The 20104-nt window shown below is 43.1% G+C and overlaps 1 protein-coding gene and 1 long non-coding RNA gene across 3 annotated transcripts in view; one reads left to right on the top strand and one right to left on the bottom strand.

The window, feature by feature from the left end:
* Positions 1 to 559: 559 nt before the first annotated feature.
* The window catches only part of LOC136941582 (A disintegrin and metalloproteinase with thrombospondin motifs 20), a 75236-nt gene continuing 55691 nt past the window's right edge, over positions 560 to 20104 (bottom strand). For both annotated transcript variants that reach the window (XM_067234120.1, XM_067234121.1), the window contains exons 29-39: positions 11300 to 11467; positions 8958 to 9131; positions 7134 to 7304; positions 6790 to 6993; positions 6507 to 6636; positions 5433 to 5527; positions 5247 to 5341; positions 4825 to 4958; positions 3321 to 3412; positions 3051 to 3155; positions 560 to 2711 (exon numbers count right to left, since the gene is read on the bottom strand). In XM_067234120.1, coding sequence (XP_067090221.1) covers positions 2622 to 2711; positions 3051 to 3155; positions 3321 to 3412; positions 4825 to 4958; positions 5247 to 5341; positions 5433 to 5527; positions 6507 to 6636; positions 6790 to 6993; positions 7134 to 7304; positions 8958 to 9131; positions 11300 to 11467 — 1458 coding nt within the window. In that variant the 3' untranslated portion in view covers positions 560 to 2621. The remainder of the gene's footprint in view (positions 2712 to 3050; positions 3156 to 3320; positions 3413 to 4824; positions 4959 to 5246; positions 5342 to 5432; positions 5528 to 6506; positions 6637 to 6789; positions 6994 to 7133; positions 7305 to 8957; positions 9132 to 11299; positions 11468 to 20104) is intronic.
* LOC136941583 (uncharacterized) lies at positions 10748 to 19384 on the top strand. Its single transcript, XR_010876543.1, has 4 exons — positions 10748 to 10798; positions 13166 to 13334; positions 14383 to 14427; positions 15762 to 19384. It is a non-coding gene; the product is annotated as an uncharacterized lncRNA (long non-coding RNA).

The raw sequence follows: 20104 nt of genomic DNA, 5'->3' as shown, positions 1-20104 counted from the left end.
CTTCACACTCTCTTATCTGCATTAGACTCTGACTTTCCTTCCTTCTTTCATTGGACCGTATTCTTCCCAGGAATGCCATGCGGATGAAACAGGTGTACAGGGTCCCATTAAACCGGAACACAGACCGCATTACGTAAGGAGTGTGGATGAGGCCCTTTGGCCAGACAGGAACCGGAGGCATGATGCCTAATTCATTTTTGTGAAGGGGGGGGGGGGTCAATTTTGCACTTCAGTGTGCTGTAAATGCTTGGTAGTGTGCAGACAAATTCTTAGTTGTGTGTACTCAATGAATGGTATGTGTGTGTCATTTGAAAATATGGCTGTGTACCAAATGAAAACACAAGTTCCATTTTGTGAACAGTTACAGTAAGAGATTTGATGGCAAAGAGTCATCTTGCAAAGGGAGTGTCAGGTTTAGCATTTTGTGTGTGAGGTTTTCTGTTTTGTGGGTGCAGTTTTGAGAAAACCGTTATTGTTTTGAGAAACGTGTGTTAACAATTGTGAAAAAATGTAAAAGCAGATTTTTTTTATTATCATTTCTTATTTTACAGTGTTAGTAATGGTAGCAATGTTTACATTGTTGGTACATTTAGTGACGAACTCAAGAACCATTCAATTTTCCACAGGCTAAATACTGTACATATAAGGTAAATATTATTCTTAACATCTTTGGATAATACATGGCAAAACAAGCACCTTTTTTTGTTCAATATAAATGCCCATTTAATATTCAACACACAGTATACACTTCAAGTATGAATATTAACAAATACACATAAGTTACAAATCATAACTGTTATTTTAAAAAAGAAATCGAAAACAGGCGTACTTTTTTCTATGTAGCACATAGTGCATCAAGTAAAATTTCTGATACAGACCTCATAGTACAATTGCCTATCAAACAAGAATGATAGCCAAACGTTTTCTAGCTGCTCATTTATTTATTTTTAAGGGGTTTTCATTCATTTCTTAAATTAAAAGTACCGGTAGCTGCATTGTCTGATATATATATAAAAAAAATCTAATCTGCATCTAAGAAACTTTGGTTAAAGCTTAACATCAGAGTGATAGAATGTCAGGGTTGCCAGATCTGCTGTTATAGTTAGTGGTCATAATAAGGTCCATTTAGAAATAAAACTCCTTCAGGGTGGCCTTTTGGGCTGCATGCAAGGTTCATTTACAGTATACTTAGCTTGCATGTCAAACCTCTTCGGGTAAACAAAGTCTCAAGGCTGCTGCCCCCAGGTTCAGAGCCTATGCCAGTATCTAGGTTGAATACATCGTCATATATTGATCCTAGGCCAGTGTTTTCCTTCTAAAGATCAGAGGTAATTCCAGTCATTCAAAAGCACCATTCCAAGATCCTCATACAGATTAGTGGTTACACATGCTATAAACACGTACCTTTCACAGCAACAAATAGTCAAACAGTGGCTTCTCCATTGGTAGTAGTCGTCGTCGCTTAACATTGAACATATCTACATATCATTATGGAATAAATACGGTAATTAACAAATATTTTACAATATTCTGAAACATATCACAGGATTATGGGTGCTTCGAGAGATATACAGGGACCTCACCAATCTAGAGGAGGGTTGAGATTCCACCTGAGCCCAGACTACAGTTTAACAGACATAAGAAAATGAGTTGACCTTGTTACGTAAAAAAAAAAAAAAAATCACGGATGGGTGGCAACAACTGTGATTTAAAAAACAAACAATATAACACGATTGCTTGCCCTCGGGCAGATCAGAACCACTATTGGTGTAGAATGGGGCTTCTCTTGACATGCTGCTGAGAGATCAGTGTAGCAGCATGATGTCAGTCAGTAGTCATTGGGGTGTAAAGAGTTTTCAGTAGTGTTAGGAAACAGAGGGCTCAGGGATGTTGACTTCTACGTTGACCTTTAAGATAAGGCAGGTCGGGAAGGACATACGTAGGAACATGCACACGGACAGCACATACACGCTAACAAAGTCTGCTAACTACCTCTTTCCCTAATATCTCGAGTTTAGAACCCATGTCTGGCACAATCATGTGATCTGCAGCTTATTCAAGAGGAGTCTCAACCCCGACTAAACTAGTTAAATGTTCTCAATCACTGAGACATATCTCATTCAGGTTTAGAACAGGCTTGCCTGTATGTAATGCAATGGTGTTTGTCATTTCACAGATAACTATTATAGAACTTTGCTTGAACAGTGTCTGTCTCCAAGGCATTGAACAGTTTAATGTGCAGTTGATTTCCTAGTCTAATACCATTCATATTGTGTCCCTTTGTGTAAAACTGAACTTGGCTAAAATACTTGACAGGATCTGAAACAGTCTGTTTTTCATAATCCTGATGCAGGGATGTGTTTGGTAACCATTACAAACATCATCGAGGATGGACAAAATGGAGTTGGCTCGTCTTCAGAGATAGCAGGTCTGCCCACAGCGCACGGCATCTTCTAGCTGTTCCTTTGTTATAGCTGCCAAGAGTACAAGGACAGCTGTGATAGGACGATGAGAGGGCTACAGTACATTCACAGATGAAGGACACGGGATGCTTGAGAAGTACTGCTGTGTGGACTCGATGTTGTTGTTAGTACTGTGGCCTTGATGTTGGTGTTCGGCCCTCACAGGACACGGACCAGAAGTCCATTGTGAGAATGGGGAATGCACTTCCCACAGAATCCACCACAGCGTCCGTAGATTCTAGCACCATCCTACACACACACATGGATGCACGCACACACACACACATACAGACACGCGCAGAAAAAAGAGAGGGGAATGGAGTGGGTCAGAACATTCCATAGATAGCATGGTGTTTGCGTGAACACAAATTTCTCCTCTGTGAATCTGATGTAAATATGACAAATGCCAAGAATTTTATCCTTTCTTTTTGTGTTGGGCTTGCTGCAACAGAATTAATCAACATATGCATAAATAATTTGATATCCCATAAAAGATGTATATAGTTCATTAAGTGTTTTCAAGAATTCACAAATTTCACTGAATATATATAAGCCAAGCAGAGTGGTGAGGATCACTGCCAACCTCACCTCTGATCTGTGGACTTTGACTGATACATAGTTGCCTTGGGACGTCCATTTAGTCGACTCGGCCACCTTCAGACCCGTTCCTATGAGGTTGATACTGAACTGGCCCTGTCGATGCACCCACAGACCATTACACTTGACCGACCGAGACACTCAGTGTCAATCACAGACAGCAAATGGACTCTTAAAATCACTACAGGGGAACATTCTAAAGGTTTTATGTCGAGGTTGTGTCAGAGTTATGAATTGGGGTTTCTACAGTGCGTGACTTACCTGAGGACACTTGGCTGCACTGTAGCAGTCTCCTGCCGTCGCAAAGGGCACAGGCCGCCCCAGCAGAGTCTGGGAGAACTGAAGGTCTGTGACTGGGACACCAACACATACGTTTTACTTTCCATTCATTCAGCAGACACTTTTATCCAAAGTGACAGTTGGTCCAAATAGTGCATGTAGAAAGTACATCTGAAGATGGAGGATCGGCAGTGCCTAGTTCTAATAGTTGTTTGGTGGTCAAAGTCCAGAGACAGTTTGTTTTTACAAGTCACATTGTAAGGTAACCGCATAGATACAGGCAGCACACAGGCAGTATACACATAGCACACAGGCATAGTTTCTCATATTAGACAATGAATAAAACACAAACGTCTATATTCTGTAAAAAAACTGGAAGTTCCCCAATCCTTAAATTGAGACGCTAGCTCCTCTGTGGTGTTTCTCCTAATTTGTCACGCATTACAGCGACTAACCACGCTCGACGTTCTGTCAATCCTCCATCTCTTCTTCCCTCCCTCCCATCTTCCTTCCATCCTACATGGCGGCAAAGTTCATGAGAAATGCAACACACGCAATAGCCCGCCACTCCATAATCTTCCCTTCATCTTGAACTCATTATTCCCTCTCCTTTTTTCTCTTTCTTGTCAAGCCGCCCCAAATCCAAATGAGTACCATGCAGAGGCTGGGCCCTGTATAATGGGAACATATGCTGTCAGAACCAGCACCAGAACCAGACCAGGATGAAGACCAGAACCGGGACTAGGACCAGGACTAGGACCAGGCTAGAGGCAGGACCAAGCCCAGAACTACAACCAGGACAGGAATCATGACTACGACCAGGACAGGAATCATGACTACGACCAGGACCTGAACCAGAACCACCCAGACCAGAACCAGGACCAGGCAGAGGATGGGGATGGGATGAGAGGACAGCATGGGTCCAGTGGGGGGCAGGGAAAGGCTCTCTCCAACCCCACAGACAGTTACCACTAATCCTCCAGGCCACATGTGCTCGCTAATAGGAGACATGCTCAACAGGAGAGGGGCTGATTCTTGTAATGAGCAACGGAATATGGCCTGGAGATGTCTATATGTGTGGGAGGGTGTGTGTATAGAAAAAGGGATAGGCAATGTCTTCATCTCGTTATAACTGAGAGTGAGTGTGTATGTGTGCATACACTTGGGTCTGCCTGTGTGTGGCCTAGTTTAACTCTATAACCCATGATGTGACCCAGGCCTTGTAAATGGTCTTAATATTGATTTTAAGGGAGTGTGGCGAAAGACTGTGAAAATTGAATTCCGACTGCAACAGCGTCTGTTTGACCGAACCATTAGCTATAGTTGCATGCCAAAGGAGGGGCGAGGGTTGAGAGGAGAGGGAGACGGGCAAGAGGAGGGGGGCGAGGAGCGGGGTGAGGGGCGAGGGATGAGGGGGGTAAAACAACAATGACGTGTGGTCTCGTGGGCAAAGGAATCATTGGCCGACGGCACAGTCGTTACTCACTCGTGATCCTCAGAGTAGAGATGTCCAGACGGACTTTGTGGAAGAGGGTGTATCCTGCTGCAGAGTAGTCGTTCCTACAGTGGCAGTCCGGCCTCCTACTACCATTGAACGGGCATTCGAAAGGATTCAGCAACCTGAAAAAAAAAAGGACTGTTACACATAAAATAGTGTATTACTCAAGTATTTAAGGAATGACTACGACACATTTTGCGGGTAAACAGATTTGAGGGCTTTATGTTCTGTATACCCCAAAAGTTCACAGCCTTATCAAAAACAGTTACTAGTACTGGCACACTGACAAAGAGTACAGTCACGCTTTTGTAAAGCGTCGTTGAAATGGTGCTTAGAGAAAGTGCAGCAGGAAATCAAGAATAAGCAGTGCGACAGTATTTTGGTGGTTCGTGTCCCTTAAAGACAACCACCTGTGACCGTAGACTTCTGAGTAGTTGTCTGTCTGACCGCTGCGCAGGGTCACGTACTCCTTAGGGAAATCAGTCTGCATCTCAGCACAGTAAATCTAGGAGCAAAGAACCCATAATAAGGTTTGACCATGACACCGACGCAAAGTGATGAGGTGTACGCACAGGGTTCAGACACAGAATACACACCTGCAGGATCCTGGACCTGACTTTGAGATAGTACTCTCCATCCATCCTGACCCCCAGTTTCACCTGCACATCATGGCACGACGCGAACAACTGGCCTGGGGGTAGAGGAGAGGACGAAGTTAGTGCTCGGGACTACAGCAGAACTGTGTAAGGAACTGCCAGACTTTAAATCAAGTGAATGGGAAGTCTTTACATTAAACTAACCAGGCGCTTTTTAAAACCCTTTAAATGCGCTGCACGACTGACCATGGCAGATTTCACGCTGTGCTGAGACACAGTTCATGAAAGCATAACTGCAGAGTGTAGTCATGGAAGTGTTGACGCAGCCATAAACAAAAACATCCATGAAAAAAGGCACGCAAAAAAACAAGGAAATCTCTCTTTATACTATCTCTCGTTAGTTTCCAAAGTGCTAGGAGGCCATATAGTTCTGTTTAGCTGATCAGCATTCATTCTTGACCGCTGAACTGGCTGTCAAGCGAGCATATCCATTTCATTTCACCAGTGCCTGACTTGGCAGGAGCATAACTGCGGCATGACACCCTAGAACAATTCTGGGCCTGTGTCTAAACATCTAAAATGTGGGGAATGAACCTGCAAGCCTTGGCACTGAGCCGGTTTAGCTCGCAGGGTCAGAAGTAAGGCTGCCTTGGCCCGGGGCACAGTCTGACAGGCCTTGTCAGTATGCCTGCAGGGATACTTACTCAGTTTATTGTTTCAAAAAAAAACAAATCTCTTAGTGAGGTGTTCCGAAAAGGTTAACGGTCTTTCTGATGTGTTCAAATAAAGCAATAAGTGGGCCCATGGTAAACACAATCAGATATGGAGCTGGCAGTCGTATACGCCGCAGACGATTTAATACTATTACTGTGCAAATTCCTTTCTGGCATCGAGCGCAACATGGATCAGACTAAATTGGCAAGGAACTTAAAACCTAAGCTGTGTGCTTTAAAGCACACCAGTTATGAGTCTGCCTTCTGCAACTCATTGCAGAGTTCCAGAGGGAATAGAGCCGATTGAGAGGAATGGAAGGCGTTTGCGAGGGAGGGGCTGTGACGGCTGGGTGGGACTCACACTCTCGTTCTCGGCAGGAGGCCTGTGTCTCGGGCCTCTCGGCTGGACGGCAGTGTTTGGACGGTTGGCCTTTGGAGGTCAGACACTCCACCCTGCGCTCCATCGCCCCCGCACCACACGTCTGGGAACACTGGTACACATGCAAGGATACCGCTAGTAACTAAAACATCTGCTGTATATTATAACACACATCCTGCATACACACGCACACAAGGAGGGATGGACACACACAAACACATATACAATCAAGCATACACAATCATACACACACATACATACACACCTTGCTCCACTGTCCAACCTTCCAGTAGGCGGCGTGTGGGCAGTCCCGGAGGAGACACTGTCTGGTGCCTGGGGGGTGGGGCTCGGGGCAGTGAGCGCTGGCCAAGGGCTGATTATCATAGGAGGGGATCCCAGCGTGGGGGGAGAGCGTCGCGGAGCAGGACACCATGCGCTGCTGGTAGCCCACACCACAGCTAGCAGAGCACTGTCACACACACAGCCCATCCACAAACACCCATTTACTCATTTGCTGTTGTGTCTTGATCGGACGATCGAGTCTCATTTTCAATTCATCCTATCCGTAGTTGAAATGTGCGTCCTCTGGTCCTCCTGTCCCTGTCTTACCTGGGACCACTCCCCCGTCCTCCAAATGTATTGACACGGGTCTGTGCTGCAGGCCTGGAGCAGGGTGGGCTGAGAAGAAGCCACACACAGGCTGTTCTGGACCGGGCTCCCCAACGCCCCCGAACACACCACCTCCCTGCTCCTCACGCCATCGCCACAGGTGGCGTTGCACTGCAGGGATAGGAGGATGAAAAGGATCAAGTGTTTATATATATCATCATCATGCCACAATGAAATGCTACGGTTCAAGTGGTGTTGCATGTCGAGAAGGGTAAGGCCTCGAGGTGGCCAGAGGGGGCAGTGTTGTACAGCAGCTAGCACACAGGCCCCAAGGGAGTGCTGCCAGGTTAGCCATGAGGCTTTGATGTTCCAGATTGCTGCATCTTAATCTTCCTAAAACAAACTTTGCACCCACAAAGACATGTATACAAACTATTTCAGAGCATAAATAGGCAAAGTAAAATGTCCTATTGGCTCTCAAGGTATATATACATACCTGAGGTCAAAAGTGAAGACAGGTATAACAGTGGTCAAACAAAGTCATACCAAATACTCGATAAACAAACTTTGACCAGTTCATAAAACACTGTCTGTGGAATGCTGAGAAGATATCTAGGCCAAACCGAGAGTGAGACCAAGAGAAAGAAAGAATAGCAAGAGAGAGAAAAAAGAAGAAGCCAGCTGTCAGCAGAATGCATATTGTAGCAACACAGCCAGGTTCTAAGTGTGTGTGTGTGTGTGTGTGTGACAGTGTGTGCGTGTACAAGCATTCCTACACTGGGGGGAGGAAGCACCAAGACCTTACATGGTGTTCATCTTCTGTGTCCTCAACTTCAGACCAAGACAACTTCATGAAAGAAATAATTGTCTTTGAAAAAAGTCCAACACCTCTCTGTGCCCACACAGTCTCTCTCAGTACCGCCCAGTACCTCTCTGCGAGACAAAAGGGACGATATGGATCAGTGCTTTGAGGCTGGGATGAGATCTATCACAGACTGATGGCTATCACCAAGGCCCTTGTGTCTAGCCTAGAGGGGCCTCCTCAGGAAACCACACAGCTGTCCTCTCTCTCTCTCTCTCTCTCTCTCTCTCTCTCTCTCTCTCTCTCTCTCTCTCTCTCTCTCTCTCTCTCTCTCTCTCTCTCTCTCTCTCTCTCTCTGCTCTCTCTCTCTCTCTCTCTCTCTCTCTCTCTCTCTCTGCTCTCTCTCTCTCTCTCTCTCTCTCTCTCTCTCTCTCTCTCTCTCTCTCTCTCTCTCTCTCTCTCTCTCTCTCTCTCTCTCTCTCTCCTGCTCTGTCTCTCTTGCCAACAACAACGCTAGGTGATTTACTGTCTGCCCTGCACACAAACACCATGACCACTATTGATTAAACACATATGCTGGTCTAACCAAGTTCTGCCCACTAATGAGTGTATGAAACTGTTAGCCAAGATATGAAATGTAGTATTTTATTATTTCGTAAGAAGAGAGGAGGTTTGGTGGAATAGCGTGTGTTGAAATTGAATTGAATTGATTAAATGCCAGTATTGTGGGCTGCTTCACTTTGTCAAAATGTCCTCACCTCTTGGTTAGTCTGCAATTGTGTGTGTTGAGTGAAGTTTATATTTGCTTTTGGCTTAAGTACAAAACTGAAAAAAAGGTTCTCTAGAAAACATCCTGGAAAGAGAGAGACCCTGAGAGAGAGAGAGAGAGAGAGAGAGAGAGAGAGAGAGAGAGAGAGAGAGAGAGAGAGAGAGAGAGAGAGAAAGTCAGGGCAAGAGGGAGGGGAAGAAAAAAAGAGAGACAGCGAGGAAAGAGAAACATACAGTAGAGAGAGAATACGTACATCTTGCCACTCGCCAGCCACCCAGGTGTAAGAGACGCAGTGAGCCAACTGGCACGTCTGGGTGCTGGCCGGACGAGAGAGAGGGTCACACAGCTCCTCACTGACCTGGCCTGCACGCTTCAGCCTGCAATACACATCTCTGTTCTGGGTGCCCACTCCACAGGTGACAGAGCACTACACACACACACACACACACACACACAAACATCAGAATAATTTGCATACTCGAGCGGTATAGCTACATCAGAGCTTTTGGATTTTTTCCCTCCCTCTCATCCTAACCCTTCCAAATGTGTTTAAAGGTCACTTCTTCACTTATCTGTAAATTAAGTGAGCATCATAAACTATGCATTGAATTAGGTTTTCAATTCATATGTTTGGATGGAGAACAAAGTCCATTTTGGAAATCTGAACTTGGATAATCAAGAGAAGAAGAGCTCCTATTTCTAATAGACCGAATTGTTCTAAAGAAATGTATTGTCTTGTGCTGTTCCAATGACAGGTTTGGCTTCAGAAACCTGATTCTAATCTTTTTCCTTGAGACTTCTTCTTTCTATCTATAGTATTCAGGCTGTTCAATGTTCAGCTCCCTAATCTGCTGTGCTTCCCCCTGAACCCCAGTGACCAGGCCAGTGATAAGGCAGATACCAGCCTTATAAAACCAGCTAATAGAGAGTTGGGAGGATGACCCATGCTGGTGTGGACCTATCAGTGGGGATAGTAGCCACCACACCACTCTCCTCACTACCCCCTCAACACGCTCTCCTCACCCACCTTTCCTCCTCACCCACCCTTCCTCCTTACCCCACTCCTCATTCCCTCCTCACCCACCCCCCCCTCTCCTCACCCCCCCCCCCCCCCCCCCCTCAACCTCCTCACCCCCAGTCCGAGGCAGTCGAGAGTGAATGAGTGGCTTCTGAAAAGCCCAAACGGTTGGTGCTGAGGTTTCCAAAGTTGTCACAGGCATGCATGTTAAGATATAAAACATGTCTTTATGCTCTAGTTGTGGATTTCATGGTTTCTGGTGGTATGTGGAGGGAGATGATTGCTTCCAGACACCAACAGGAGAGAGTGAGAGGCGGAATGAGGCCCTTGGGGTCTGGGAAGTGGCAGCGGTCTCATAGAGAAAGACAGAGATAGGCTCACTCTGAACCTAATGGGTTTTCATGACTTTCCAGCAGGACTGTGGATACATACGTGAGTGTGCATTAAGGACCTGAGTAGTTGTCGACTGTATATGCTCTGAATTAATGAATGACCTATTTATTCGTCTTAATAAAACATTACAGTTTCAGTAGATGACTTGATTATCCAAGTTATTATTTGACCACCTTGGTCCAAGCAACTTGGTTGTTTGAGTTACTTTGCTGAATGTACTCTGTTCATGCTCTCTTGACAGCTTGCTTATTCCGTGTTCCTGGAAAGACGTTAGCTGTTCCATGGAGCCTGTCAGAGCAAGACAAACCTCCCCTTCACCTCCTCCCTCCCTCCCTTCACCTCCTCCCTCTCTCTAGCCTTGTGTTAAATTTGGATTCATGGCTTGCCCTGTCCTGGCCTCCCTGGACGTGCCTGCTCCAGCGTGACTCTGGGCCATAAGTGTGTCACACTCCTGTTTCGCGGGTGGCAGATTCCAGTACTGTGTGGTTGGCTTCACCAGAACTTTGACCCCCCCCCACCACCCACCCCAGTGGTTCTCCTTTGCCTGGCCTTTGCTCTCTGCAACCTTGACAGTGTCCGATTGCTCCAGGCTGCTGTCACTGTGAGTAACATGCTCTTACCTAGGAAGACTAAGCTGGCTGTGTGACTTGCAATGGAGTCAAATCTTTGGCACAGGAGTACCAGTAAGTAACTTACTTTTTCAGACATTTTGTAAGTGCAGTTTTACAATGCACAAAATTGAACTTTGTGCATTTTTTGTTGGTTCGGAAAATGCACACAAAAATGTAGATAGTCCTATGCAGAGAACTGCATAACTGTTCTGAGTGTACTGTACTGAGCACGTAGCGAGAACCCAGTACAAGCTTTCTGAGCTACATTTTCCCATAATATTTTCTCTCACAAGTATACAAGCCAAGTGAATTGCATAAACAGCTATGCAAATCCTGACATGGGTGTTTATATTATGTCCAAACTGGTCATGCTGGTCTTTCACATGTGTAAACTGATTGGTGATTGGACAGGTGTTCATTTTATAAACTCATTGGTGATTGGACAGGTGTAGAGCGTGTGCGTATGAGGCGGGACTGCTGGGAAACTCATCTGTTTGTGCTGATGTCCCAGCTGCTAGCACCGAGGGGCCCAGGGGTATTTTGAGAGTGAATGGGGACAGCGAGGACGCATACCTCGCTCCACCTGTTGGCCTTCCAGCTGGGGCATCTCCGGGCCCGGCAGGCTTTCTGTGTCCGGGGGCGCGACAGATGACCGCAGTGCTCGTCCTCTATTTGGGTTTGGTTCTGGTAGAGACAGGCTATCTCCCGCTGCTTGGTTCCCTGGCCACAGCTCACAGAACACTGGAGAAGAAAGATATGGCACAAGATGGCAGCATGAATACAATGCTTCCGTCTGACAACACAGTATCAAACAGTATTCTCTAAATGGAAATGTTACATTCCTGTGAAGGAAAATAATAGCCTGACACAAATGAAAGTAAAATACAATTTATAGTGGTGAGCCACTGTTAGTATTTATTTGTAAATGTTTAAGCAACTAGTGCTCATTGTTTAGTTTGGTCGTTGGGGGGTCCACATTTGAAAGTAGCAGGACAGATAAACTTGAGCAGAAACAACATCAAAAGCAGCCAAACTACAGTCCATATTCTAACCATCATAATGTACAATACCTAGTGTAGATAAAAAAAAATCTGTCCTCACTCTACATCTTGTGATATACAAAGCAGTTGTGGCTGCATCTAATGGCCAAGTGATTGAGCTATAACCCAATTTGGTTTTACATCAAATTGATTTCCGCCAAAAGTCTCACTGCCAGCCCATGGCTGAACACAGTACACTCTCTTTAACCTCTTTAACCTGTAAACAAAGGACTTACTGCTCAACCCCTATGCATGGCACACAGCAGACAAAGACAAGACTCCCAAGCCAAAACCTAGATGCATGCGCAAGGCTAGACAATCATCTGGTTTCAATCAGTCTACAATGCTTCAGGAAATCTTGAAGGAAAGAAGAAGAAAAAATGAGAGAATGAAAACCAAGGACCCTGATTAGAGCTTTCAAAAAGTCCCTTTCCTGCGATGGTAAATACAAATATTCTAGACTTTTCTATCTTCATGAGTCCAGACAGCAATTAGAGGTCCCTCTATTTCTGCCCCGCGAAAGAGCCCCTCTAACACAAAGCCACTCTAAAATGGGGTGCAGGAATATGGTACACAAGACGTGGAAAACTCTGTTTTGTGTTAGCATATTTTCCAGTCCAGATAATAAATATAATATTGCATTGTCCATTAATTATGATCTCAGAATGTTGCATAAGACCAGAACGCAAGCATTTTGGCTCTCCTCGTGGCCATCAACCTGCATCCTGATGGATTATGTTGTAACACATCTCTTTAAGGGAGATTTTCACAACTCTTTTGAAAATCTGACAACATGCCCTTATTATTATGCATCTCTGAACAACAACCAGAACGTTTTTCTGCTGATAAAGGGGGAACAGTCTAGAACATTCGAACTCATGGACATGTTTGAGCAGCTCTTGGTATGTGCACTCCACTGGAGTACCCATTTGAACCCATTTGAACAGATCCTGTCTTTTCTTTACTGTGGTGCGGGCAGTAGTTGACACTCTACACACATACATCACACATTGTAATTACAGAGGTATTTTAAACACAGAGCAAGGCTCAGCTGACTGGAAAGATCAAAGCCGGCCCATAGAGAGTGGCTGATCTTAAACATGGCAGATTCAGAAACCCGCTGCAAACACACTCCCAAAATGATAAGACTATCCCTTCCACTTAAGACAGAAACAGGCAAACATTCTGTGAGGATGGGGGTGGAAAGGGGGGGAGGAGGGGTGGCAGCCCCTCCTCAGTACTGTTGTCGGAAGACGAAGAAAAAAATGAAAAGGAAAAAAGAGAAGGAGGAAGAAAGGAAATCACAGCCATACGGGCTGTGCTCGTCGTCTGAACTGTATCTGCTGTTTAACGGCAGGGAAAAGACGTTATATGACCGTGTGTTCCTCCCTCTGCCCAGACAGCCTCATCTGTCAGCCATTAGTTAATCAGGGCTGGTAAAACCGAGCGTAGAAAGCTGGCACAGCCCGTGGGACCAGAGGACAGCTTCACCTCTGAGAGCAAGAGGGGGAAGACCCAGGGACCTCTAGTCCACCACTCTCCTAACCAGACACACACCGCTCTCTCAGGTAAGGCAACTAACAAGTCTGCATGCTTTAAGATTAGGGAAATATTTGTGAAAAAGTGGGACATAATTTTAAATACATTTTTGATACTGAGTGGTATAAATGTATCCTTGTGAGGGTTAAAAGTTGGTTGGTACTGGTTGAAGTGAAACATGTAGCATGTATGGCTAGTTAGAGTCCCGTACATTGGCTTTGTGCATATAGTTAGCTATTGTTAGCTTTATGGTTGCCACAACTGCCTTAAGATAAGTTTATAGGTTATACTATAGGTAAACCCAGAATAGTAAATAGAAAGACATGTAACATATTGTAATGGAAAAAAGTTCATTGCATTTGTACGAAGGCAAACAATTCTTGAGAAAAGAGGCATGACTAGGTCACATGAAAAAGGATATTCTCTTGGGACAGATTGCCCCCCCCCAAAATTGTAACAGCAATTCACTTCACATGATTGTCTAGGTAAATGCAGTACAAGCCGATGACATTCATGTGGAAATAACATGGATTAACATATGGTGAAATAAGACCAATGGCTTTAACTTGCCACATTACTGATTACCTCCAAACCACATGCCTGTGATTCTGTTTAATAATGGCTGTCAACCAGAAAAAAAAGTTATATAGCTGATAAGCGATGGGCTTTAATTGGCAGATTATTGTATTTGTTCACAGCTTTAGTAAGTATCATGGTTCCGCTTCACACAGCCTCCATGCAGAGAGTTTCATGGCTCTGGTTCACAGTTTGCTAATTTGAGATCCAAACTAAATCCTGCAAATTCATGTTTATTTTGTGTGGTTTTCAATTTCTTAATACGTAAAACAGCTTGTGTATTACAGTATTAAAGTCAAACACGTTTTGATGATAATATAAATGTTGTTTGGCATTAAAAAAGCACTAAATATATGTTATACTTTTCTATTTCCTATTCTTCTTTCTATCAAAAAAACGAAAGAAAAAAAACGTTAAATGGTTTTTAAATTTGATTTGAGATTTTTTTGTCATATTTTTTCTCTGTGTGCATAAAAATACGTCTTTGTCTTGGATTGGCAGGTTACGCTCTCATGGTGACCCCACCCTCTCCATCACTGTGGACAGGTAAGCCAATAGCACACATGGAACCATTTAGAGAAGCATTTAAGAGAGACCAGACTAGTTCCTGTGGAGAAATATCTGTTACTCAGCCAACATGACTATTAGTACAGGTTCTGTCACTTTTGAAGAAAAGGGACATTTCCACTTTTGTTCCCATTCCCAACGTCACAGATTTGAACGTAAAGAAAAAAATCCCTGATCAGAAATGATTACAGGTCAGAAGCTGCATGTTTCATTTCTTTGCCTAATATTTAACTTGATTGTAAATACCTAAGTTCTCCTTATAATATATTTCATTTACACATTATCTATACTGGTAAATCCTTTGAGACCGCTGTGATCAAAAAGTATGAAAGCTAACTCTTTGCACAAAGATAAGATGTATCCTATATTTACAGGTTCTAGCAAACACAATATCTCAGCATATCTCAGAGTGCCAAGGTTGAATTCCAATCACATTGCGGAGTGCTAGCAGAGCAAGTGGATGGTAATACTAAGCATATGGTAACCGTAGTTACAGTTTGTCTTCAAAGGGGATCTGAGAAGACCTGGAGCAAGAACAAGCTTGCAGTGCAGGGCTGTGTGAAGCCTGTCCAGAATATTACGCCCTGTACTTGCAAACAGACACTTAAGGTCATGTCAGCTGCATCAAAGATAGTCCAAATATGGCTGTTTTATCCATTCTCAAGATAGTCATGGTTTATCATACTTCTCACACAATACAGTGCAGTATGTACCGCCAGTCTTTAAAACAGCTATGTTTTAGTATCACATCAACATACATGTATAAAATAGACCTTACTGCATTGGGGTGTAATGATAACCTCAGCTCACGATACAATACGTATCAAGATACTGGGTGTACGATACAATAAGTATCACAATATTTTGAACAACATTTTAAATGAAACCGAAATTTAATTAACAGATTTCCAAAACATTAAACATTTTCAATAATTTTCTTTGTTGTACATACAATTTAGTTAACTCAGTTCAAGCAATTTCTGTGAATGCAATGAATGCATGCATGACGCAGGTGCAGACTAGGTCGCGCGCTGGTAGCTCAACCAATAGGATCAAACGGACGTCGTATTGTAAAAATATTGCCGTTACTCTACGATACATATTGTTACATTTTTGTATTTTGATATATCGTTCCACGATATATTGTTACACCCCTAGTATTGCAACATTGTTATATATTATAAAGCTACATTATTGTCTGTGTCGTATTTCGTGTTTGGAAAAAGATGAAAGAATGTGCTGAGGATTTGAGACAGACTGGGGAAGTAAAACATATGGCCAGAGAGCAATCCCAGGCTGCTTTTCTGTTAAAGGTCCTGTTTTGCTGGGAGTTTCAAAGACAGAAGTCAAAACAACACATGTTGTCAACGTGGGAACAGCTGCTAAGAGAAGCATCGTGGGGCAGAGGAATGTCAGAGTCATAGATCTTACATCAACCAGGCCAAAACAGCCACCCAGGCCTGATCCAACACCTAGCACTAAACCTGCACCTCCATCACAGTCTAACCCTGTATAATGAAGTCCATACCAAAACCAATCTGGCATGCAAAAATTGTGTGACTAAAGACGTTGCCATTCTAATGATTCAAAGTGGTTTAACCTAAATGTTTTTAAAAAATGGTCACTGGCACTGCAAACATTGTAGTTCACATTCGCAGGGTAAAGAAGTGACACTTGTATGTACCATATAGTGTAGTGGGTGATGGTGACTAAAAGGGATAGTGTAAAGTCTAAATTATTCCACGACTGTCTTAACAAAGTATTTGATAAATTGTGCACTGTAGGAGCCGCTGACCGCATGTGATGGGGAAAGTTACACAGACTTTAACAGTAGTCTGTAGTGAGTGCCTAACTGGGCTTCTGCCATCAACAATGGCTCAAATAAACAACTTGTAGAGTAGGTATATTAAGTTTCGCCAGCAGGGCTTTCTCTTGAAGCCAACACCTCTCACAAAAAGTAAACTGAGCAACCATAAGTCAACAAGAAATGGCCAAAAGGGCTCTCCCATCTGTAAGATGTTTAAACTGGAACCTACTTCGATATCCATATCCCACTCTACTGTTGCTCTACTGAATTGTAAACTTGTAAAGTCAGGACAGAATAGTAAAATGGGAAATGATGGATGCTAAATACATGTTATATTAATTGAACTGTCTCTGTTTACATCATTATCAATGTTATAGACAGTCAACAATCTTTAAAGCAGTCAAGATATCCCTTGTCAAAGTCCTTCCAGTTGCTTTTAACTTAGTGTATCTCAACGTCAAGCTGACAAAAATATTCTTCAGTCTTGTGTAGCAGTCTCCCAAACAAATGTTAATATTTTTTGTAGAGGTAGTTGAACATTAACACCTGCTTGGTGTGTCTCATTAACAAATTCCTCCAAGCTAAACACAGGTTTATGGGGGCAATATTGTTCTGTGTTGCAGAGCCAAATAATGTGTTTACCAAAGCTGTTATCTCCTTTGAATTCTCCCCTAGTGAGAATAAAATAAAAAAGACTACTCTGCACCTGGTTTCAGCAAATTCAGAGACTGCATAAATCCTTACAAAAAAGACAACATTACTTCATAAAATTAAGATAGAAATGGAACAACCTCAAGTGCGACTACTATTCCTTGTCTTTCGATACATCAAAAGTAGACCTAATACAACCCCGATGTCTCTACTTCGTATTGTCTTCCCTGAAATATGCTCGCAATTACAGCTCTTGAGCGAATATGACTCTAGCAGACGATAAGTTTAGTTCCCCCATATCATGGGGGAACTAAACATTCTGTGATGTAAACGGCGGTTAATCATGAGCAGAGACAGGGCTGAATATGTAACATCGATGAGAAGACTCAGACATTGACATGCAGGAATTTCCTCACCATCTGGGAGCCAGTGGCCCCCACAGCCTCCCAGAGAAGCAAAAGTAGAAACAGACCTGACAGGTAGCTAACGCACACCGGTACCGTAGGTATTAACACTTTATATAAAGAGTGCTACAATGACATCCATTGTGTCTCTAGCTGACATCGCATCACTAACAGCAGTGTATTTTATAAGACAGCGGTGAAATGTGATAAGCTCCACTGTCTAAGGCATATCTGTTACTTTGAGATGGTTACTACAACCCTCTTGGACACTTAATCCATCATACTGTTATCCACTACTACTCCAAGCACAGGGAGAAACACTTTTTCTTTGACAAAGATCCTGAGGTTTATGAACTCCAGAGCACTGCGTCAACTTAATAGCCATCGACAGGCCTGAACATAAACAGGCCCTATCACATCTTCAGCAGTAGCCTTACGTGAGAAGAGCATGCATTAAAGTACTGTCGGGAAGAGGATTCCCATCGATAAGCTTTAGATACCCTGAGATACTTTGCAATGCTAGTTGAGGCAAAGCAGACGTTTTCTCTGGCTGTCTACTGAGGGCCCTGTTCACGATCATTGGATAAACCAGGGAAAGCCCAACTTAAATACTTCCAGATTTCTACCCCATGTCTCCTCTTATTTGATTCCACTGAATCCAACCCCAGCTGGAGGGCCCATGAACAAATATTGGCCAAAACGGCCCTCTCCCGAAGTGTCTGTTTCTAGACCCAAGCCTTGTACTGCATGTGGTTCAGACTTGTGCTCTATCCGATGCTTGCATTTTTGTCATATCACCGAGGCTCCATTGACGTTCATGTGAATCATGTCCAAATGACTCCCAAGTATAATTTGCACAGGGCCTCAAAACAGAAGACTGTATTTCAAACGATGGCGTTTGACGTCAACCATGCTCATCGCAGATGTTTATCAATCTGCGGCAGGAAGATCACTGGTTTACATGAAAGGCTCTCGTTGCTGACGTCAGATATTTATGTTCCATATGAACTGTATAAATACCTCTTCCATTGCTTGCTCAATCAAACGCTAGACAATTGTTTTGTTCAACCAGGATAAAAACAAATCAATCATTGTATGTGATTCGTGTCTTTTGTTTCTAATGAGGCGTGGCTGAAACTTATATTTCCTCTCTAAATTGCAATAAATTGATAAAAACATCAGTGTTAGCAGAGAGAAGTATGCTAATGTTAGTGTTTTGCTAAATACTCCCAAAGAACTCAAGCACATTAGTGTGATGACAAACAGATTGCAACAATGCATAAAAAATACAATAAATAATGTACCTTCTTTCAATATATTATTGTTGTTCTCCACATCTGATTAATAATTTTTTCACGCAGTTAAACTCTACTTATGTCCCAACAGTTGACTCAGATTCACATCTGTTTTGGTGCCTTTAAGACCACATGCCAAATTCTACAGGGCAAAGCAATATCCATTACTGACCACTAAAACCCATCAAACGCAGCATTCGGCTTGTTTAGTTAACAAACACTTAAGTCCCCAAAGTAACATTAGCATCCTGCTCTGGTTTTAACATAAGCCCAGACAACAGCCATGCAAGTAAAGACTCAGGAATCCTCCAAGGTCCAACCTTCAGTCAGCCATGCTAGGCCTGGATCAGGAAACACAAGATCAGTGATGTCACAACCATATGACCCCAGGGTGATACCATGGGTTAGGAGTATTTTCCTGTCAGTGGCCTCAGGCTAAAGTCAAGTATGTCTATGTTGTCCATGTGGATTTCATTTGAACCAGCACATGTCACTTCAACAACGATCCCCCTCCAAAGGAGCCCTGGTACTGAACAGGAAATGGTATGTTTTTCCAAGCAATTCCTAGTATACAGGGTATACATTAACAAAATAGTGGTGTGTTTGCCAATTCATCAGAACCTGCCTTGTTGTTGCATAGTACTTCCCAAAAGTCTCCACCACTGCTTTTAAAGGAATCACCTTTTCCTGATGGTGTTTAGTTGATAATCTATTTGTTTACAACTGTGCTGCAACTGCGAAAATAATAAACAAATTGTCTTTGTAAAATAAAAGTTATTATATTCTGACTGTGGTTTTACTTTCCTATTCAGCATCACCTCAACTGTCAAAATAAATAAAGACATTAGGAGGAAAAAACCTAACTTTTAACCTGTCTTTTCTTATTTTTTTAACTTCACGAAGGCCCCACAGCCTGACAAGTACAAATACAACAGCCTTTTCAGGGATCTGATACTTTGAAAGCATGCCAACTTGCAAAACCACATTTCAGGTGTTTGAAACAACCAACAGTCACCTTAAGGTTAATTCATTACTGTCTCCAAGTCAATCAGTATAAGTAGCTATAAGCTGAAAGATATTGGATAACTGAGAAGACCCCAAAAATGTCAATCAAGGTAGGTTTCCATGCTGAAGCCATGATAAATATTTCAGTTATATTTCAGTTATTCCATGTTATGAAATCCAAAAGCTGGAAAGCCATTCTATTTCCTCTGTCTACACAGACAGACCATAAGCCTCTAATAACCCAGCCATTTTTCAACAGGACATGACCTGATACAGGAATTTCTTTCAATACTACATTTCACGTACAAGAATCTAGATGTCCGTCTTATGAATTCAGATGGTTCTGATTGATCTAATAGTAGGTCATATTTTGTAATGCCAGTTGACCTCAAACGTTAGGTTCAGTCAAAATACATCTTATTCTTCTAATCTTCAAATCTAATTCTTCTTCTAATGTCAATCCTGTTTGAGTTACACCCTTCATTTGAACACAT

The sequence above is a fragment of the Osmerus mordax genome, chromosome 4 (genome assembly GCF_038355195.1).
Source record: "Osmerus mordax isolate fOsmMor3 chromosome 4, fOsmMor3.pri, whole genome shotgun sequence".
NCBI lineage: Eukaryota > Metazoa > Chordata > Actinopteri > Osmeriformes > Osmeridae > Osmerus > Osmerus mordax.
Note: the sequence above shows the minus strand (reverse complement) of the source record. Positions and strands in the feature narration are given on the sequence as shown.